Raw genomic sequence first — 21,207 nt, forward strand, 5'->3', positions numbered from 1 at the left:
CATATACCCTCATCACTATATACACTATATACCCTCATCACTATATAGCCTCATCACTATATACACTATATACCCTCGTCACTATATACACTATATACCCTCATCACTATATACACTATATACCCTCATCACTATATAGCCTCATCACTATATACACTATATACCCTCATCACTATATACACCATATACCCTCATAACTATATACACCATATACCCTCATCACTATATACACTATATAGCCTCATCACTATATACACCATATACCCTCATCACTATATACACTATATACCCTCATCACTATATACACCATATACCCTCATCACTATATACACTATATACCCTCATCACTATATACACTATATACCCTCATCACTATATACACCATATACCCTCATCACTATATACCCTCATCACTATATACATTTTTCTGCTCCTTTGTGGTGGTAAATGATTGGCGTCACTGCTTGAGTGGCTGCTTGCACTGGTGTGATTAAAGTGAAGATTTCCTTTGGATGTGCTGTCTCCCCTACATTTCTTTTGGTACCTGGAAACCATCAGCGAGCAGGCTGATATGGATTCTATAGGGTCAGACTCCTCTGTGGTATCCTCATCGCTTCTGCTTGCTGTCAGTGAATGGCAGGCTTGCCTTCTAGTTCTCAGAGCTGAGGGTTTGCTTCTCGGGATGCGGTCAGGTAGGACTTGGGTGATGGTTGGCCACGAGCTTCATGATGTTTCTTCCCCGCAGGACTCAATCCTCCATATTGGGGTGAAGGATGTCGCAGGGTCACGAGGGTCGGGACTCAGAGAATAACTGGGTGATACCCAGTGCAGAGGTAAGAGAGCGCTCCACAGCGACATGTCAGTGATGTCATCGATTACTGCTCAGACTCCACCCACTGTGCAGCCGCACCACACAACTGAAACATAGTCATCACTGATGACATCACTAGACTGATTATACAGAGACAGGATGACATCACTAGACTGATTATACAGAGACAAGATGACATCACTAGACTGATTATACAGAGACAGGGTGACTGATGACATCACTAGACTGATTATACAGAGACAGGATGACATCACTAGACTGATTATACAGAGACAGGATGACATCACTAGACTGATTATACAGAGGCAGGATGAGTAATGACATCACTAGACTGATTATACAGAGACAGGGTGACTGATGACATCACTAGACTGATTATACAGAGACAGGGTGACTGATGACATCACTAGACTGATTATACAGAGACAGGATGACATCACTAGACTGATTATACAGAGACAGGATGACATCACTAGACTGATTATACAGAGGCAGGATGAGTAATGACATCATTAGACTGATTATACAGAGACAGGATGACATCACTAGACTGATTATACAGAGACAGGATGACATCACTAGACTGATTATACAGAGACAGGGTGACTGATGACATCACTAGACTGATTATACAGAGACAGGATGACATCACTAGACTGATTATACAGAGACAGGGTGACTGATGACATCACTAGACTGATTATACAGAGACAGGGTGACTGATGACATCACTAGACTGATTATACAGAGACAGGGTGACTGATGACATCACTAGACTGATTATACAGAGACAGGGTGACTGATGACATCACTAGACTGATTATACAGAGACAGGATGACATCACTAGACTGATTATACAGAGACAGGGTGACTGATGACATCACTAGACTGATTATACAGAGACAGGGTGACTGATGACATCACTAGACTGATTATACAGAGACAGGGTGACTGATGACATCACTAGACTGATTATACAGAGACAGGGTGACTGATGACATCACTAGACTCATTATACAGAGACAGGGTGACATCACTAGACTGATTATACAGAGACAGGATGACATCACTAGACTTATTATACAGAGACAGGATGACATCACTAGACTGATTATACAGATACAGGATGACATCACTAGACTGATTATACAGAGACAGGGTGACTGATGACATCACTAGACTGATTATACAGAAACAGGGTGACTGATGACATTACTAGACTGATTATACAGAGACAGGATGACATCACTAGACTGATTATACAGAGACAGGATGACATCACTAGACTGATTATACAGAGACAGGATGACATCACTAGACTGATTATACAGAGACAGGATGACTGATGACATCACTAGACTGATTATACAGAGACAGGATGACTGATGACATCACTAGACTGATTATACAGAGACAGGGTGACATCACTAGACTGATTATACAGAGACAGGGTGACTGATGACATCACTAGACTGATTATACAGAGACAGGATGACTGATGACATCACTAGACTGATTATACAGAGACAGGGTGACATCACTAGACTGATTATACAGAGACAAGGTGAGTGATGACATCACTAGACTTATACAGAGACAGGGTGACTGATGACATCACTAGACTGATTATACAGAGACAGGATGACATCACTAGACTGATTATACAGAGGCAGGATGAGTAATGACATCACTAGACTGATTATACAGAGACAGGGTGACTGATGACATCACTAGACTGATTATACAGAGACAGGATGACATCACTAGACTGATTATACAGAGGCAGGATGAGTAATGACATCACTAGACTGATTATACAGAGACAGGGTGACTGATGACATCACTAGACTGATTATACAGAGACAGGGTGACTGATGACATCACTAGACTGATTATACAGAGACAGGGTGACTGATGACATCACTAGACTGATTATACAGAGACAGGATGACATCACTAGACTGATTATACAGAGACAGGATGACATCACTAGACTGATTATACAGAGACAGGGTGACCAGTCTGCCGTATCCATCTGGATAAAGTGGCTTCGAGGGCTTCCAATCACTGTTCCTTCCTGAAAAAGATACAGATAAAATCTTCTGACTTCTCTGGTTCTCACTAAATAAACTCTCAAGACTCGGCCCCCATCCAGAGAGCGCAGGCCCAAGGCTCGGCCCCCATCCAGAGAGCGCAGGCCCAAGGCTCGGCCCCCATCCAGAGAGCGCAGGCCCAAGGCTCGGCCCCCATCCAGAGAGCGCAGGCCCAAGGCTCGACCCCATCCAGAGAGCGCAGGCCCAAGGCTCGGCCCCCATCCAGAGAGCGCAGGCCCAAGGCTCGGCCCCCATCCAGAGAGCGCAGGCTCAAGGCTCGGCCCCCATCCAGAGAGCGCAGGCCCAAGGCTCGGCCCCCATCCAGAGAGCGCAGGCCCAAGGCTCGGCCCCCATCCAGAGAGCGCAGGCCCAAGGCTCGGCCCCCATCCAGAGAGCGCAGGCCCAAGGCTCGGCCCCCATCCAGAGAGCGCAGGCCCAAGGCTCGGCCCCCATCCAGAGAGCGCAGGCCCAAGGCTCGGCCCCCATCCAGAGAGCGCAGGCCCAAGGCTCGGCCCCCATCCAGAGAGCGCAGGCCCAAGGCTCGGCCCCCATCCAGAGAGCGCAGGCCCAAGGCTCGGCCCCCATCCAGAGAGCGCAGGCCCAAGGCTCGGCCCCCATCCAGAGAGCGCAGGCCCAAGGCTCGGCCCCCATCCAGAGAGCGCAGGCCCAAGGCTCGGCCCCCATCCAGAGAGCGCAGGCCCAAGGCTCGGCCCCCATCCAGAGAGCGCAGGCCCAAGGCTCGGCCCCCATCCAGAGAGCGCAGGCCCAAGGCTCGGCCCCCATCCAGAGAGCGCAGGCCCAAGGCTCGGCCCCCATCCAGAGAGCGCAGGCCCAAGGCTCGGCCCCCATCCAGAGAGCGCAGGCCCAAGGCTCGGCCCCCATCCAGAGAGCGCAGGCCCAAGGCTCGGTCCCCATCCAGAGAGCGCAGGCCCAAGGCTCGGCCCCCATCCAGAGAGCGCAGGCCCAAGGCTCGGCCCCCATCCAGAGAGCGCAGGCCCAAGGCTCGGCCCCCATCCAGAGAGCGCAGGCCCAAGGCTCGGCCCCCATCCAGAGAGCGCAGGCCCAAGGCTCGGCCCCCATCCAGAGAGCGCAGGCCCAAGGCTCGGCCCCCATCCAGAGAGCGCAGGCCCAAGGCTCGGCCCCCATCCAGAGAGCGCAGGCCCAAGGCTCGGCCCCCATCCAGAGAGCGCAGGCCCAAGGCTCGGCCCCCATCCAGAGAGCGCAGGCCCAAGGCTCGGCCCCCATCCAGAGAGCGCAGGCTCAAGGCTCGGCCCCCATCCAGAGAGCGCAGGCCCAAGGCTCGGCCCCCATCCAGAGAGCGCAGGCCCAAGGCTCGGCCGCCATCCAGAGAGCGCAGGCTCAAGGCTCGGCCCCCATCCAGAGAGCGCAGGCTCAAGGCTCGGCCCCCATCCAGAGAGCGCAGGCCCAAGGCTCGGCCCCCATCCAGAGAGCGCAGGCTCAAGGCTCGGCCCCCATCCAGAGAGCGCAGGCTCAAGGCTCGGCCCCCATCCAGAGAGCGCAGGCTCAAGGCTCTGCCCCCATCCAGAGAGCGCAGGCCCAAGGCTCGGCCCCCATCCAGAGAGCGCAGGCCCAAGGCTCGGCCCCCATCCAGAGAGCGCAGGCCCAAGGCTCGGCCCTCATCCAGAGAGCGCAGGCCGAAGGCTCGACCCCATCCAGAGAGCGCAGGCCCAAGGCTCGGCCCCCATCCAGAGAGCGCAGGCCCAAGGCTCGGCCCCCATCCAGAGAGCGCAGGCTCAAGGCTCGGCCCCACTCAGAGAGCCAACTGTGGAGGGGCCTTGGACCGGGTAGCCAAGCTGTGTGTGTGTGTGTGCATGCGCTAGGACTGTACCAGCCAGGCTGTGTGTGTGCGCTAGAGGCAGAAACTTCAAATTCTATCAAATACCGTGACGTCACGAATCAGGATGTAATTTTTATAGAGTGTCCAGCAGGGGGCGCTGTATATGTAGAAGCCTATGGACTGTATTGAAGTCTATGTGAGATGTAATGTAATGTAAACTACACTTTATTGGTACTATGTGTATGGGATAATTTGGGGAGCAAGGATACTTGCTCCCTAAATGGAGGAGACCCAAGCAGGGAGGGAGAGATGAGTCGTGCATCTAACTACCTCCTCCCTCCCTGCTTGCTGCACTGGGACAGATAGACACTACTACTACTCTCATAGTATGAGCAGATGATGGGAGAAGTAGTACCAGGGAGATCCCCAGAACCAAGCCCCTCCTCAACTGACAGCCCCCACCACTGACCCCACACCTGCCGCACAGCTGCTGCCGCCGCTAGTGACTCTCCAGCCACCCCACGTGCCTGCCGCACAGCCGCCGCCGGTAACCTTATATATCTGGCCCCCAGCCATTCCACACACCGGCTGCAAGGCTAACGCCAGTAACCTCCCAGCCCCCATCCCCCCATCACAAACCCCCAGCCTCCCAGCCAGGGGGCCAGATGTATAAGCTTACTGGCGGCGGGTGCGTGGGGGAGCTGGGAAGATGCAGGCGTCAGAAGCAGCGGCTGTGCGGCAGGTGTGGGGTCGGTGGTGGGGGCTCTTGGCTGAGGGGGGGGCATGGTTTTGGGTATCTCCCTGGTACTACTCCTCCCATTATCTGCTCATACTATGAGCAGATGATGGGAGGAGTAGTAGTGTCTGTCTGTCCCAGTGCAGCAAGCAGGGAGGGAGGGAGGAGGTAGTTAGATGCACCGGCTCCTCTCTCCCTCCCTGCTCGGTGACCTCCATTGGGGGAGCAAGTGTCCTTGCTCCCCAAATTATCCCATACACATAGTACCAATAAAGTGTAGTTTACATTACATTACATTGCACGTTATATCTCCCATATACTTCAATACAGTCCATAGGCTTCTACATATATTGCGCCCAGTGCTGGACACTCCATAGGAATTACACCCTGATTCGTGACGTCGCAGTTTTTGATAGAATTTGAAGTCTCCATGATCTAATAAATTAAGGGAAATACACTCACTGGCCACTTTATTAGGTACACCATGCTGGTAACGGGTGGTCTTCTGCTGCTGTAGCCCATCTGCCTCAGAGTTGGCCGTACTGTGCGTTCAGAGATGCTCTTCGGCCTACCTTGGCTGTAACGGTTGGCTATTTGAGTCACTGTTGCCTTTCTATCAGCTGGAACCAGTCTGCCCATTCTCCTCTGACCTCTGGCATCAACAAGGCATTTCCGCCCACAGAACGGCCGCTCACTGGATGTTTTTTCTTTTTCGGACCATTCTCTGTAAACCCTAGAGATGGTTGTGCGTGAAAATCCCAGTAGATCAGCAGTTTCTGAAATACTCAGACCAGCCCTTCTGGCACCAACAACCATGCCACGTTCAAAGGCCTTCACATCACCTTTCTTCCCCATACTGATGCTCGGTTGGAACTGCAGGAGATTGTCTTGACCATGTCTACATGCCTAAATGCACTAAGTTGCCGCCATGTGATTGGCTGATTAGAAATTAAGTGGTAACGTGCAGTTGGACAGGTGTACCTAATAAAGTGGCCGGTGAGTGTAGTCCTATATGTGCATTTCCCATAATTAATGTACATCAGGAATTTGTCTAACTTTCCATAAGTAATATTAAAAAATGCTTTGGGCTGGAGTTGTCCTTTAAAGGGGCAGTCTGGGCAACAGTGAAAAATCCAGGGGGGCAGGAGGTGGTGGGATCATAATAAAGACGTCCTGGTTACCTGCCCCGTAGTGCACCGTCACCGCTCATGGTCCCAGCTGGGCTCCAAATCCTGTGATGTCGCTGCACCACTCAGAAATGTCCGCTCAGCCAATCAGTGTGTGAGGCGGGACACAGCTGTAGTTCCTATGGGGCCGTGATGATTCAGGAGCGTGGACGCTGACAGAGAGCTGATACATCTGGGACTTTGGATGACCCCTTTATATCACTATGTGTGACCCCTCTATATCACTATGTGTGACCCCTCTCTATATCACTATGTGTGACCCCTCTCTATATCACTATGTGTGACCTCTCTATATCACTATGTGTGACCTCTCTATATCACTATGTGTGACCTCTCTATATCACTGTGTGACCCCTCTATATCACTATGTGTGACCCCCCTCTATATCACTATGTGTGACCCCTCTCTATATCACTATGTGTGACCCCTCTATATCACTATGTGTGATCCCTCTATATCACTATGTGTGACCCCTCTCTATATCACTATGTGTGATCCCTCTATATCACTATGTGTGACCCCTCTCTATATCACTATGTGTGACCCCCCTCTATATCACTATGTGTGACCCCCCCTCTCTATATCACTATGTGTGACCCCTCTCTATATCACTATGTGTGACCCCTCTCTATATCACTATGTGTGACCCCTCTCTATATCACTATGTGTGACCTCTCTATATCACTATGTGTGACCTCTCTCTATATCACTATGTGTGACCCCTCTATATCACTATGTGTGATCCCTCTCTATATCACTATGTGTGACCTCTCTATATCACTGTGTGTGACCCCCCTCTATATCACTATGTGTGACCCCTCTGTATCACTATGTGTGACCCCTCTATATCACTGTGTGTGACCCCTCTCTATATCACTATGTGTGACCCCTCTCTATATCACTGTGTGTGACCCCTCTCTATATCACTATGTGTGACCTCTCTATATCACTATGTGTGACCCCCTCTCTATATCACTATGTGTGACCTCTCTATATCACTATGTGTGACCCCTCTCTATATCACTATGTGTGACCCCTCTCTATATCACTGTGTGACCTCTCTCTATATCACTATGTGTGACCCCTCTCTATATCACTATGTGTGACCCCTCTCTATATCACTATGTGTGACCCCTCTCTATATCACTATGTGTGACCCCCCTCTATATCACTATGTGTGACCCCTCTCTATATCACTATGTGTGACCCCTCTCTATATCACTATGTGTGACCTCTCTCTATATCACTGTGTGTGACCCCTCTATATCACTGTGTGACCCCTCTATATCACTGTGTGACCTCTCTCTATAAAACTATGTGTGACCTCTCTCTATATCACTATGTGTGACCTTTCTCTATATCACTATGTGTGACCTCTCTCTATATCACTATGTGTGACCCCCCTGTATATCACTATGTGTGACCTCTCTCTATATCACTGTGGGACCTCTCTCTATATCACTATGTGTGACACCTCTCTATATCACTGTGTGACCCCTCTCTATATCCCTATGTGTGACCCCTCTATATCACTGTGTGACCCCTCTCTATATCACTATGTGTGACCCCTCTCTCTATATCACTATGTGTGACCCCTCTCTATATCACTATGTGTGACCCCTCTCTATATCACTATGTGTGACCCCTCTATATCACTATGTGTGACCCCCCTCTATATCACTATGTGTGACCCCTCTATATCACTATGTGTGACCCCTCTCTATATCACTATGTGTGACCCCTCTCTATATCACTATGTGTTACCTCTCTATATCACTGTGTGACCCCACTATATCACTATGTGTGACCCCTCTATATCACTATGTGTGACCCCCCTCTATATCACTATGTGTGACCCCTCTCTATATCACTATGTGTGACCTCTCTATACTCCTGCATGTGACTGATATCGGTATTACGCTCCAACACTATTCTATCCTCTAGGTTGTAGGGTCAGGAGCTCCTATACCTGATCTTATCCTCCTATTACACTCTTGTACTGTTATTAAAGTCTCTGTGAGGTTAACATTTTCCTTGAGATCTTGGCCAGGCCTCTCTCCTCAGGGGCGGTAATCTCCCCCATTGGGTGAGGGCTGTGCTGAGGGGGCATCTCTCCTCGGGGGTGGTCATTGTCCCCCATTGGGTGAGGGCTGTGCTGAGGGGGCATATCTCCTCGGGGGTGGTCATTGTCCCCCATTGGGTGAGGGCTGTGCTAAAGGGGCTCTCTCCTCGGGGGTGGTCATTGTCCTCCATTGGGTAAGGGCTGTGCTGAGGGGGCTCTCTCCTCGGGGGTGGTCCTTTTTCCCCATTGGGTGAGGACTGTGCTAAGGTGGCCTCTCTCTTCAGGGGCGGTTGTTCTTCCACATTTGGTGAGGGCTGTGCTGATGTGGCCTCTCTCCTTGGGGTGGTCCTTCTCCTCTGTTGGGTGAGGACTGTGCTGAGGTGGCCTCTCTTCTCTGGTGTGGTCCTTCTCCCCCATTGGGAGAGGGCTGTGCTGAGGGGGCCTCTCTCCTTGGGGGTGGTCCTTCTTCCACATTAGATAAGGGCTGTGCTGAGGGGGCCTCTCTCCTCTGGGGTGGTCATTGTCCCCCATTGGGTAAGGACTATGCTGAGGTGGCCTCTCTCCTAGGGGACGGTTCTTCTCCCTCATTGGTTGATGGCTGTGCTGATGGGGGCTCTCTCCTTGGGGGTGGTCCTTCTCCCTCATTGGGTGAGGACTGTGCTGAGGTAGCCTTTCTCCTCGGGGACAGTCCTTCTCCCCCATTGGGTGAGGGTTGTGCTGAGGTGGCCTCTCTCCTCTGGGGTGGTCCTTCTCCCCCATTGGGAGAGGGCTGTGCTGAGCTTACCTCTCTCTGGTGTACCCCCGGAGGTGTGGTATCGGAGGGACGGACGGTCATTTGCTAGCTGTTGTAGTGTGACGCCACTCCTGTGGTGGATGGCTGAGATACAGCCGGACCTTAATGGGTTGTCACGTGATGCCAGTGCCTGGGGGCACACAGGTGTGTTGGCACGCCTGCTTTTAGTGTGTAAGGCCGGTTGTACCCTTTTCCCCTATGGTCTGTGTCCTGCCGGGCTGCTACTGGGTCCCTTGGGATAATGTCACAGATGGTGTAGTCACAGGTGGTCAGAGTGGTATAATGACCCTTCCGGATAGTAGGACCCCCCCACCCACCGAAAGGGGAAGTGTCCCAAGGTTGCGGTGTGGATGCTGTGTAGGTGGGGATAATCACAGACTTTTTGAATAAAGTTGAGTTGATTTACTACTTGTAAATGTGCAGCAGGTAATACAAAACAGGCAATCTGAGGTTTCCTTAAATACAGTCTCTGAGACACACTTGACAAAGTTCCAATAAACACTTGGCAATAGAACGACCAGATCTGTAGTATAAGTGCAATATAGGATATAGTCCTGTTGGTTGCGTTGTACTGAGTAATACAAGAAGCAGAGTAGCAGAGAGGAGGATGCCGTGAGAGTCTCAACCCATGTAGTAGTGTGCTCTGCCGGGATGTTGGAGGATGAGGTAGAATACTTAGAAGAAGAAGAACACCTGTGCCTGTGTGTCTTCACACCACCTTATGCCCACTAGCTTTGGCCGAACCGTACTAATGTGTGACACAGGCCCCAGACCTTGTTACCTGGGATGAGCGGAATGCTGAGGGTTCCCTGCTGACACTGACACTGCGATACAGAGTTCATAGTTTTACTGCAACTTTGCTATGTCCGGATCAGTTCCTGGCTCTGTGGCTCTATAGTGGATACTGTCCTGCTCTGTTACTTCTCCTTGTTCACGACGTAGGTTGAGGTTATCTTTTGGCTAGTCCTCTCCTGAGAGGCTTAACACTGCATAGGCTTGGTGTAGGTACTTATGAGAAGGTTGGTAACAGTGTACTGTCTTGCATCCTACCCATGGGGGGTACTGGCTAAGACTGACCTGCTCTTCCTGTCTCCTGTGTGACTTACTTCCTCTACAGTCTGTGTAGTGCGCTGTGATTGGGTGAAACGAGTGCAATAGAAGAAGAGAGAGGAGAGGTGATAGGAAAGAAGAAAGCAGAAATCCTACTGGTCTACAGATTCTGGTAAAACATGAACACAAAAACCCTTTGCTATCCTTCAGCTGTGCAGCTTCCATACACTAATACACAATACAGCAACATTTAGTGGTCAACCCTTAATACCACTTTCATCATAATAAGACCACAAAACGTACAGACTTTTGCAAAGGGTGTATGTATCAGTAACACCCCTAGTGGGACACCACATCTCTCCTCGGGGGTGGTACTTCTCCTCCATTGGGTGAGGGCTGTGCGGAGGTTGCCTCTCTCCTCGGCGGTGGTCCTTCTCCCCCATTGGGGGAGGGCTGTGCTGAGGTTGCCTCTCTCCTCGGCGGTGGTCCTTCTCCCCCATTGGGGGAGGGCTGTGCTGAGGTTGCCTCTCTCCTCGGGGGTGGTCCTTCTCCCCCATAGGGGGAGGGCTGTGCTGAGGTTGCCTCTCTCCTCGGGGGTGGTCCTTCTCCCCTATCGGGGGAGGGCTGTGCTGAGGTTGCCTCTCTCCTCGGGGGTGGTCCTCCTCCCCTATCGGGGGAGGGCTGTGCTGAGGTTGCCTCTCTCCTCGGGGGTGGTCCTTCTCCCCTATCGGGGAGGGCTGTGCTGAGGTCGCCTCTCTCCTCAAGGGTGGTCCTTCTCCCCTATCGGTGGAGGGCTGTGCTGAGGTCGCCTCTCTCCTCGGGGGTGGTCCTTCTCCCCTATCGGGGAGGGCTGTGCTGAGGTCGCCTCTCTCCTCGGGGGTGGTCCTTCTCCCCTATCGGGGGAGGGCTGTGCTGAGGTTGCCTCTCTCCTCGGGGGTGGTCCTTCTCCCCTATCGGGGGAGGGCTGTGCTGAGGTTGCCTCTCTCCTTGCGGTGGTCCTTCTCCCCTATCGGGGAGGGCTGTGCTGAGGTCGCCTCTCTCCTCAAGGGTGGTCCTTCTCCCCTATCGGTGGAGGGCTGTGCTGAGGTCGCCTCTCTCCACGGGGGTGGTCCTTCTCCCCTATCGGGGAGGGCTGTGCTGAGGTCGCCTCTCTCCTTGGGGTGGTCCTTCTCCCCTATCGGGGAGGGCTGTGCTGAGGTCGCCTCTCTCCTTGGGGTGGTCCTTCTCCCCTATCGGGGAGGGCTGTGCTGAGGTCGCCTCTCTCCTCGGGGGTGGTCCTTCTCCCCCATCGGGGGAGGGCTGTGCTGAGGTTGCCTCTCTCCTCAAGGGTGGTCCTTCTCCCCTATCGGTGGAGGGCTGTGCTGAGGTCGCCTCTCTCCACGGGGGTGGTCCTTCTCCCCTATCGGGGAGGGCTGTGCTGAGGTCGCCTCTCTCCTCGGGGGTGGTCCTTCTCCCCTATCGGGGAGGGCTGTGCTGAGGTCGCCTCTCTCCACGGGGGTGGTCCTTCTCCCCTATCGGGGAGGGCTGTGCTGAGGTCGCCTCTCTCCTTGGGGTGGTCCTTCTCCCCTATCGGGGAGGGCTGTGCTGAGGTCGCCTCTCTCCACGGGGGTGGTCCTTCTCCCCTATCGGGGAGGGCTGTGCTGAGGTCGCCTCTCTCCTCGGGGGTGGTCCTTCTCCCCTATCGGGGAGGGCTGTGCTGAGGTCGCCTCTCTCCTTGGGGTGGTCCTTCTCCCCTATCGGGGAGGGCTGTGCTGAGGTCGCCTCTCTCCTCGGGGGTGGTCCTTCTCCCCTATCGGGGAGGGCTGTGCTGAGGTCGCCTCTCTCCTTGGGGGGTGGTCCTTCTCCATTGGGTGAGGACTGTGCTGAGGTGGCCCGCCTCCTCTGACTGTTTTTGTTTCTTTGCAGAGTTTAGCAGTGGAGAAGGTGGGAGCGGTCCAGGGTGGAGAAGAGGAAGCTGCAGCTTCAGGTGATGATCCTGAAGGGGGATAGGTTTGCTGTTCTGCAGCCACACAGGGGTGGGGTCTCACTAGTCTTGTCTGTCATTCCAGGCTCTGAAGCAGCCCCTCCCCCTGACAACCAGGAGACCACGCAGCTGCCGGATGTGAAGCCGCCCTCCACGGTAAGATCAGACCAGGAGAGTCTGTGTGGCAGCCATGTTGTTCATGACTAGAGATCAGTGTCATATAAGGGGATTTTGCCCACCAGGAACCCAGTGAGGGCCCCAAACCCCAGGAGGAGTTGCTTACTGTGGAGCCTGAGAAGCCTGATGAGGAGTCGGGGCCACCTCCTGACACAGAGGGCCCCCGAGGGCCCGGCACCCTGGGTGAGTAGCGTAGGGTGCACCACACGCCCCTCTGATCAGTGCATGGACAAGCACGCCCCTCATTCTGAAATCTTCACCTCTAACTCCGCCCCTCTATCTTCTTCTTGTCTTGAAGAGATTTGTTTTCAGAGACTAGCACAACTCTTCCCCGCGTCCTTGTCACTGGGCGGCCTGAGGACCTGGGGTCAGCGCTCGGCTAGTGGACCAGGTGCTGCATGGCATTGCTGTGGCTTGTGCGGCCTCCTCCTGACACTAGTGCCCGGCTTCCTCACCCCGTGTGCCCCCCGCGCCTTGTCTTCGTGTCTCTCATGCCCCCTTATTCTACCTCCGCAGGCGGGGACCTAGAGGAAGTGAGCTGCTCCAGCAGTGAGGATGACGTGGAGGGTCTCAGGAAGAGGGTGGGCCGGGGGGCTCCCCCCGTCAGTGTCGGCCCTGGGTTTAGAGAAGCAGCACAGCAGGACGCAGATGCCGGGTCCTCCTCCAACCTCAGTACATTGGTCATTGCAGCTGTCGGCCTCCTCTGCATTGGCATTCTGGTCTTCTCAGGTGAGGTAGGACTAGTGCCCCCTGCTGGCTGGATATTAGGCAGCTGTACGAGCTCTGGGGACACATGACGGCATTGAAGTTCTCTCATTTCTGTGGTCATTGACTTAGTATCATTCTCTCCACAGGCGGCAGCTTCATTTCTGATGATGGTGAGTTCAATCTCCTCCATGTATAGTGAGTGCAGGGATGAGTATGTGACGTGCACTCCTTACAGTCTCCTCTATGTATAGTGAGTGCAGGGAGGAGTATGTGACGTGCACTCCTTACAGTCTCCTCTATGTATAGTGAGTGCAGGGAGGAGTATGTGACGTGCACTCCTTACAGTCACCTCCATGTATAGTGAGTGCAGGGAGGAGTATGTGACGTGCACTCATCCCAGTCTCCTCCATGTATAGTGAGTGCAGGTATGAGTATGTGACGTGCACTCATCCCCGTCTCCTCCATGTATAGTGAGTGCAGGGAGGAGTATGTGACGTGCACTCCTTACAGTCTCCTCTATATATAGTGAGTGCAGGGAGGAGTATGTGACGTGCACTCCTTACAGTCTCCTCTATGTATAGTGAGTGCAGGGAGGAGTATGTGACGTGCACTCCTTACAGTCTCCTCTATGTATAGTGAGTGCAGGGAGGAGTATGTGACGTGCACTCCTTACAGTCACCTCCATGTATAGTGAGTGCAGGGATGAGTATGTGACGTGCACTCATCCCAGTCTCCTCCATGTATAGTGAGTGCAGGGAGGAGTATGTGACGTGCACTCATCCCCGTCTCCTCCATGTATAGCGAGTGCAGGGAGGATTATGTGACGTGCACTCATCCCAGTCTCCTCCATGTATAGTGAGTGCAGGGAGGAGTATGTGACGTACACTCATCCCCGTCTCCTCCATGTATAGTGAGTGCAGGGAGGAGTATGTGACGTGCACTCATCCCAGTCTCCTCCATGTATAGTGAGTGCAGGGAGGAGTATGTGACGTGCACTCCTTAGTCACCTCCATGTATAGTGAGTGCAGGGAGGAGTATGTGACGTACACTCATCCCAGTCTCCTCCATGTATAGTGAGTGCAGGTATGAGTATGTGACGTGCACTCATCCCAGTCTCCTCTATGTATAGTGAGTGCAGGGAGGAGTATGTGACGTGCACTCATCCCCGTCTCCTCCATGTATAGTGAGTGCAGGGAGGACTATGTGACGTGCACTCCTTACAGTCTCCTCTATGTATAGTGAGTGCAGGGAGGAGTATGTGACGTGCACTCCTTACAGTCACCTCCATGTATAGTGAGTGCAGGGATGAGTATGTGACGTGCACTCCTTACAGTCTCCTCCACGTATAGTGAGTGCAGGGAGGAGTATGTGACGTGCACTCATCCCCGTCTCCTCCATGTATAGTGAGTGCAGGGAGGAGTATGTGACGTGCACTCATCCCCGTCTCCTCCATGTATAGTGAGTGCAGGGAGGAGTATGTGACGTGCACTCATCCCAGTCTCCTCCCTGTATAGTGAGTGCAGGGAGGACTATGTGACGTGAACTCCTTACAGTCTCCTCTATGTATAGTGAGTGCAGGGAGGAGTATATGACGTGCACTCCTTACAGTCTCCTCCATGTATAGTGAGTGCGGGGATGAGTATGTGACGTGCACTCATCCCAGTCTCCTCCATGTATAGTGAGTGCAGGGAGGAGTATGTGACGTGCACTCCTTACAGTCTCCTCTATGTATAGTGAGTGCAGGGAGGAGTATGTGACGTGCACTCCTTACAGTCTCCTCTATGTATAGTGAGTGCAGGGAGGAGTATGTGACGTGCACTCCTTACAGTCTCCTCTATGTATAGTGAGTGCAGGGAGGAGTATGTGACGTGCACTCCTTACAGTCTCCTCTATGTATAGTGAGTGCAGGGAGGAGTATGTGACGTGCCCTCCTTACAGTCTCCTCTATGTATAGTGAGTGCAGGGAGGAGTATGTGACGTGCACTCCTTACAGTCTCCTCTATGTATAGTGAGTGCAGGGAGGAGTATGTGACGTGCACTCCTTACAGTCTCCTCTATGTATAGTGAGTGCAGGGAGGAGTATGTGACGTGCACTCCTTACAGTCTCCTCTATGTATAGTGAGTGCAGGGAGGAGTATGTGACGTGCACTCCTTACAGTCACCTCCATGTATAGTGAGTGCAGGGATGAGTATGTGACGTGCACTCCTTACAGTCTCCTCCACGTATAGTGAGTGCAGGGAGGAGTATGTGACGTGCACTCATCCCCGTCTCCTCCATGTATAGTGAGTGCAGGGAGGAGTATGTGACGTGCACTCATCCCCGTCTCCTCCATGTATAGTGAGTGCAGGGAGGAGTATGTGACGTGCACTCATCCCAGTCTCCTCCCTGTATAGTGAGTGCAGGGAGGACTATGTGACGTGAACTCCTTACAGTCTCCTCTATGTATAGTGAGTGCAGGGAGGAGTATATGACGTGCACTCCTTACAGTCTCCTCCATGTATAGTGAGTGCGGGGATGAGTATGTGACGTGCACTCATCCCAGTCTCCTCCATGTATAGTGAGTGCAGGGAGGAGTATGTGACGTGCACTCCTTACAGTCTCCTCTATGTATAGTGAGTGCAGGGAGGAGTATGTGACGTGCACTCCTTACAGTCTCCTCTATGTATAGTGAGTGCAGGGAGGAGTATGTGACGTGCACTCCTTACAGTCTCCTCTATGTATAGTGAGTGCAGGGAGGAGTATGTGACGTGCACTCCTTACAGTCTCCTCTATGTATAGTGAGTGCAGGGAGGAGTATGTGACGTGCCCTCCTTACAGTCTCCTCCATGTATAGTGAGTGCAGGGAGGAGTATGTGACGTGCACTCCTTACAGTCTCCTCTATGTATAGTGAGTGCAGGGAGGAGTATGTGACGTGCACTCCTTAGTCACCTCCATGTATAGTGAGTGCAGGGAGGAGTATGTGACGTGCACTCATCCCAGTCTCCTCCATGTATAGTGAGTGCAGGTATGAGTATGTGACGTGCACTCATCCCAGTCTCCTCTATGTATAGTGAGTGCAGGGATGAGTATGTGACGTGCACTCCTTACAGTCTCCTCCATGTATAGTGAGTGCAGGGAGGAGTATGTGACGTGCACTCCTTACAGTCTCCTCTATGTATAGTGAGTGCAGGGAGGAGTATGTGACGTGCACTCCTTACAGTCTCCTCCATGTATAGTGAGTGCAGGGAGGAGTATGTGACGTGCACTCCTTACAGTCACCTCCATGTATAGTGAGTGCAGGGAGGAGTATGTGACGTGCACTCCTTACAGTCTCCTCCATGTATAGTGAGTGCAGGGAGGAGTATGTGACGTGCACTCATCCCCGTCTCCTCCATGTATAGTGAGTGCAGGGAGGAGTATGTGACGTGCACTCATCCCCGTCTCCTCCATGTATAGTGAGTGCAGGGAGGAGTATGTGACGTGCACTCATCCCAGTCTCCTCCCTGTATAGTGAGTGCAGGGAGGACTATGTGACGTGAACTCCTTACAGTCTCCTCTATGTATAGTGAGTGCAGGGAGGAGTATGTGACGTGCACTCCTTACAGTCTCCTCCATGTATAGTGAGTGCAGGGATGAGTATGTGACGTGCACTCCTTACAGTCTCCTCTATGTATAGTGAGTGCAGGGAGGAGTATGTGACGTGCACTCCTTACAGTCTCCTCTATGTATAGTGAGTGCAGGGAGGACTATGTGACGTGAACTCCTTACAGTCTCCTCTATGTATAGTGAGTGCAGGGAGGAGTATGTGACGTGCACTCCTTACAGTCTCCTCCATGTATAGTGAGTGCGGGGATGAGTATGTGACGTGCACTCATCCCAGTCTCCTCCATGTATAGTGAGTGCAGGGAGGAGTATGTGACGTGTACTCCTTACAGTCTCCTCTATGTATAGTGAGTGCAGGGATGAGTATGTGACGTGCACTCATCCCATCTCCATGTATAGTGAGTGCAGGGAGGAGTATGTATAGTGAGTGCAGGGAGGAGTATGACGTGCACTCATCAGTCTCTCTCCCACCCAGATTCAACTCAGACTGTAGTGTCCCGCAGCATGAAGGTGGGAGATGGGCAGCCACCACAAATCATCTCCGACATCCAGGTGAGTGTCCCAGCTGAAAGGAGATCTCCATACACTGCTCTCTGTGGGGCCTCTGTATGCGGCTTGTGTCTGCGGGGGCCCCTGTGTGTGTGTCTGCGGGGGCCCCTGTGTTTGTGTGTCTGCAGGGGCCCCTGTGTGTGTGTCTGCGGGGAACCCTGTGTGTGTTTGTGTCTGCGGGGGGCCCCTGTGTTTGTGTCTGCGGAGGCCCCTGTGTGTGTGTCTGCGGGGGGCCCCTGTGTGTGTCTGCAGGGGCCCCTGTGTGTGTGTCTGCAGGGGCCCCTGTGTGTGTCTGCAGGGGCCCCTGTGTGTGTGTCTGCGGGGGACCCTGTGTGTATGTCTGCAGGGGCCCCTGTGTGTGTGTCTGCGGGGAACCCTGTGTGTGTTTGTGTCTGCGGGGGGCCCCTGTGTTTGTGTCTGCGGAGGCCCCTGTGTGTGTGTCTGCGGGGGGCCCCTGTGTGTGTCTGCAGGGGCCCCTGTGTGTGTGTCTGCAGGGGCCCCTGTGTGTGTCTGCAGGGGCCCCTGTGTGTGTGTCTGCGGGGGACCCTGTGTGTATGTCTGCGGGGGCCCCTGTGTGTGTGTCTGCGGGGGCCCCTGTGTGTGTGTCTGCGGGGGACCCTGTGTGTGTGTCTGCGGGGGACCCTGTGTGTGTGTCTGCGGGGGACCCTGTGTGTGTGTCTGCGGGGGGCCCCTGTGTGTGTGTCTGCGGGGGCCCCTGTGTGTGTCTGCGGGAGGCCCCTGTATTCTGGTCTGTGGTTTGGAGGGGGGATGCACTCACTCTTGATCTGTCTTCTCCTCTTGACCAGGCGTGGATCACGCAGCATGCAGACCAGTTCACCGGGGATCCCAGCAGCCTGCAGGTTATGAGCGGCCTCCTAGACAAGGTTGCCAAGGAAAACCAGGAGATCCGGCACATGCAGGCCAAGCTACAGGTCACCAGACCCCATGTGATGTGTCACCGTTCTGTGTACTGCAGGTTATCTGCTCTCAGCATGTGAGACCCCACAGTATAGACACAACCCGCGCTAGACAACCCCATCCAGATCACTTGTATTACCAGATTCCTCCTGAACTATATCACGGGCCAAACTCTCACCTCCACAGCAGCACTCATCATTCTGCTGTTACATCATGTCTAATCCTCCTGTCACCTCCAGAGCTGCGCTCACTGTTCCTCTGTTATATTGTCTTATTCTCCAGTTACCTCCAGAGTTGCGCTCTCTAGTCTGCTGGTATATAATGTCTAATCCTCCAGAGCTGCACTCACCATTCTGCTGGTATATAATGTCTAATCCTCCAGAGCTGCACTCACCATTCTGCTGGTATATAATGTCTAATCCTCCAGAGCTGCACTCACCATTCTGCTGGTATATAATGTCTAATCCTCCAGAGCCGCACTCATCTTTCTGCTTTTACTTTGTCTAATCACCCAGAGCTGTTCTGTGTGTTTTGTACCTATTTATATTGGGGAATCCCTGGGAGGACGGTAAGGGGTACGCCCCAGGGAGGTTGCTGATTGTCATTTCTGTGTAATACTTATGGAGGATCGGTGTTTGCATTTACAGGCACAGAAAGAGGACTTAGAAACTCTGCTGTCCGTCAGTGATGGGGAGAAGGTCACTCCAGGACCTCCGCATACAAGACTGACAGAAGAGAACGTCAGGCTTAAGGATGCCCTCCTAAAAGAAGAGACCGCCCATTTGTCTGCCAAGGAGGAGCTGCAAAATGTGCAGGAGAAGCTGGAAGCCCTGGAAGGCAGCCATGTGGACAAGGAAGCTCTTGTGGTGGAGAACTCTCAGCTGAAGGTGGACCTGGATTCCTTCAGGAAGCAGATCGAAGGCTTCTTGGCTCAGAAGGAGACCTTGGTGGCCGAGTCCCAAATGCTGCGTCAGGAACTGGATAAACAACGGCTGTTGGTGGCGACCATCAGGCAAGATCTAGAAAATCTAGTGGCAAAAACTACAGAAGCTGAGGACGAGAAGTTACTCCAAGAAAGGCTCTCGGAGGTGAGCAACAGGCTGGCCATGGAGGCTCAAAGATCAGAAACGTGGGAGAAGACGTATGTGGAACACGCGCAGAGGAGGAAGGAGCAGGTGGGAGAACTAAGGAGAGACCATGGTCATAAGGAGTGGAAGAAGCCTGACAAGTACAGCAAGACATCAGACACCTCCACTCCTGGAGGAGACCCCAGGAAGGCTCATCACAAGCAGGGCAAAGAGCACAGCAAGCGATGGACAGAAGAAAGTCAGCCAGAGACCCAGCATGAGGAATGGAGGAGCAAAAAACATGAGGACAAACACTGGAAGGACAGGAAGCAGCGGCACTGGGAGGGGGAGAAAGCTGGAGCCGAGATCCCAGAGGAGAAAGACCACTGGAAAAACAAGGCCAGAGAACACCGGAGCAAAGACTCTGCCGTGCACCACCGCCATGACAGTCCCGAGAGGCAGGGTCGGCATCACCAGGGAGAAGAAGCCAGGGAGGGATTCCATCCTAGGAAGGGACAGAAGGAATTTACAGACAGTCACAAGAGACGAGATGACAGTGAGAAAGGGAAGGACCATCGGCACCATGACCACAACAAGTTCTGGAAAAAACTTTCAGACCATCAGTATCGGGTTCCTCTGGGATGTTCTGGCCTGGAGGACTGCGCTCGGAAGGATGGGATGGACCTGTTCAGCGTGGATCTGAAGCCTGTGGAGAGGGCCCACTTTGAGAAGGTCCTGCTGAACTACCTGGCCAAGACCCAGCTATCGGAGCACCTGCCCGAGCTCATGCCCCTTCTTGATGGCTTCTTTGAGGGGCCTCACTTCTCTCACCACAAGATCCGCTTTAAGGACTTTGTGGATGATGTAGAGGATTTCCTGGAAGATCTGGCCAGAAAAGAGACAGGAAATGATGACATTGTGGATGACTTTGAGAGATATGTCTACACCAGCTTCTTTGGAGAAGCCGCCACTAAGAAAAGGTGAGTTGGTTGTGTCCGAGAACTAAACGTTTGGTTGTCTTCTGTCTGCTTTCATAATCACATTGCTTCAGGTCCCAAATTCGTTGTTGACTGATGTTATATTATATTTTTACAGTGGACAGAGCTCCACATTACCTGCATAGAAAGAGACAGTCTCTTCAGTGCTCAGAGCTCCACATTACCTGCATAGAAAGAGACAGTCTCTTCAGTGCTCAGAGCTCCACATTACCTGCATAGAAAGAGACAGTCTCTTCAGTGCTCAGAGCTCCACATTACCTGCATAGAAAGAGACAGTCTCTTCAGTGCTCAGAGCTCCAAATTACCTACATAGAAAGAGACAGTCTCTTCAGTGCTCAGAGCTCCACATTACCTGCATAGAAAGAGACAGTCTCTTCAGTGCTCAGAGCTCCACATTACCTGCATAGAAAGAGACAGTCTCTTCAGTGCTCCACATTACCCGCATAGATATTGATTATCTTTACAGAGGTCAGAGCTCCACATTACCCCATAGATGTAGATGGTCTTTACAGAGGTCAGAGCTCCACATTACCTGCATAGAAAGAGACAGTCTCTTCAGTGCTCAGAGCTCCACATTACCTGCATAGAAAGAGACAGTCTCTTCAGTGCTCAGAGCTCCAAATTACCTGCATAGAAAGAGACAGTCTCTTCAGTGCTCAGAGCTCCAAATTACCTGCATAGAAAGAGACAG

General features: G+C 52.7%; 1 protein-coding gene across 4 annotated transcripts in view; it reads left to right on the top strand.

Annotated features, from left to right (window-relative positions):
* PBXIP1 (PBX homeobox interacting protein 1) overlaps window positions 1-21,207 on the top strand; it is a 45,973-nt gene that overhangs the window by 21,641 nt on the left and 3,125 nt on the right. For 3 of the 4 annotated variants that reach the window (XM_069951336.1, XM_069951340.1, XM_069951337.1), the window contains exons 2-11: window positions 746-833; window positions 12,458-12,518; window positions 12,601-12,671; window positions 12,758-12,875; window positions 12,991-13,083; window positions 13,209-13,421; window positions 13,547-13,570; window positions 17,460-17,536; window positions 18,340-18,465; window positions 19,099-20,498. In XM_069951336.1, coding sequence (XP_069807437.1) covers window positions 774-833; window positions 12,458-12,518; window positions 12,601-12,671; window positions 12,758-12,875; window positions 12,991-13,083; window positions 13,209-13,421; window positions 13,547-13,570; window positions 17,460-17,536; window positions 18,340-18,465; window positions 19,099-20,498 — 2,243 coding nt within the window. In that variant the 5' untranslated portion in view covers window positions 746-773. The remainder of the gene's footprint in view (window positions 1-745; window positions 834-12,457; window positions 12,519-12,600; window positions 12,672-12,757; window positions 12,876-12,990; window positions 13,084-13,208; window positions 13,422-13,546; window positions 13,571-17,459; window positions 17,537-18,339; window positions 18,466-19,098; window positions 20,499-21,207) is intronic. The other variant, XM_069951339.1, reaches the window with a different exon arrangement.

Source organism: Dendropsophus ebraccatus, chromosome 13 (assembly GCF_027789765.1).
Source record: "Dendropsophus ebraccatus isolate aDenEbr1 chromosome 13, aDenEbr1.pat, whole genome shotgun sequence".
NCBI lineage: Eukaryota > Metazoa > Chordata > Amphibia > Anura > Hylidae > Dendropsophus > Dendropsophus ebraccatus.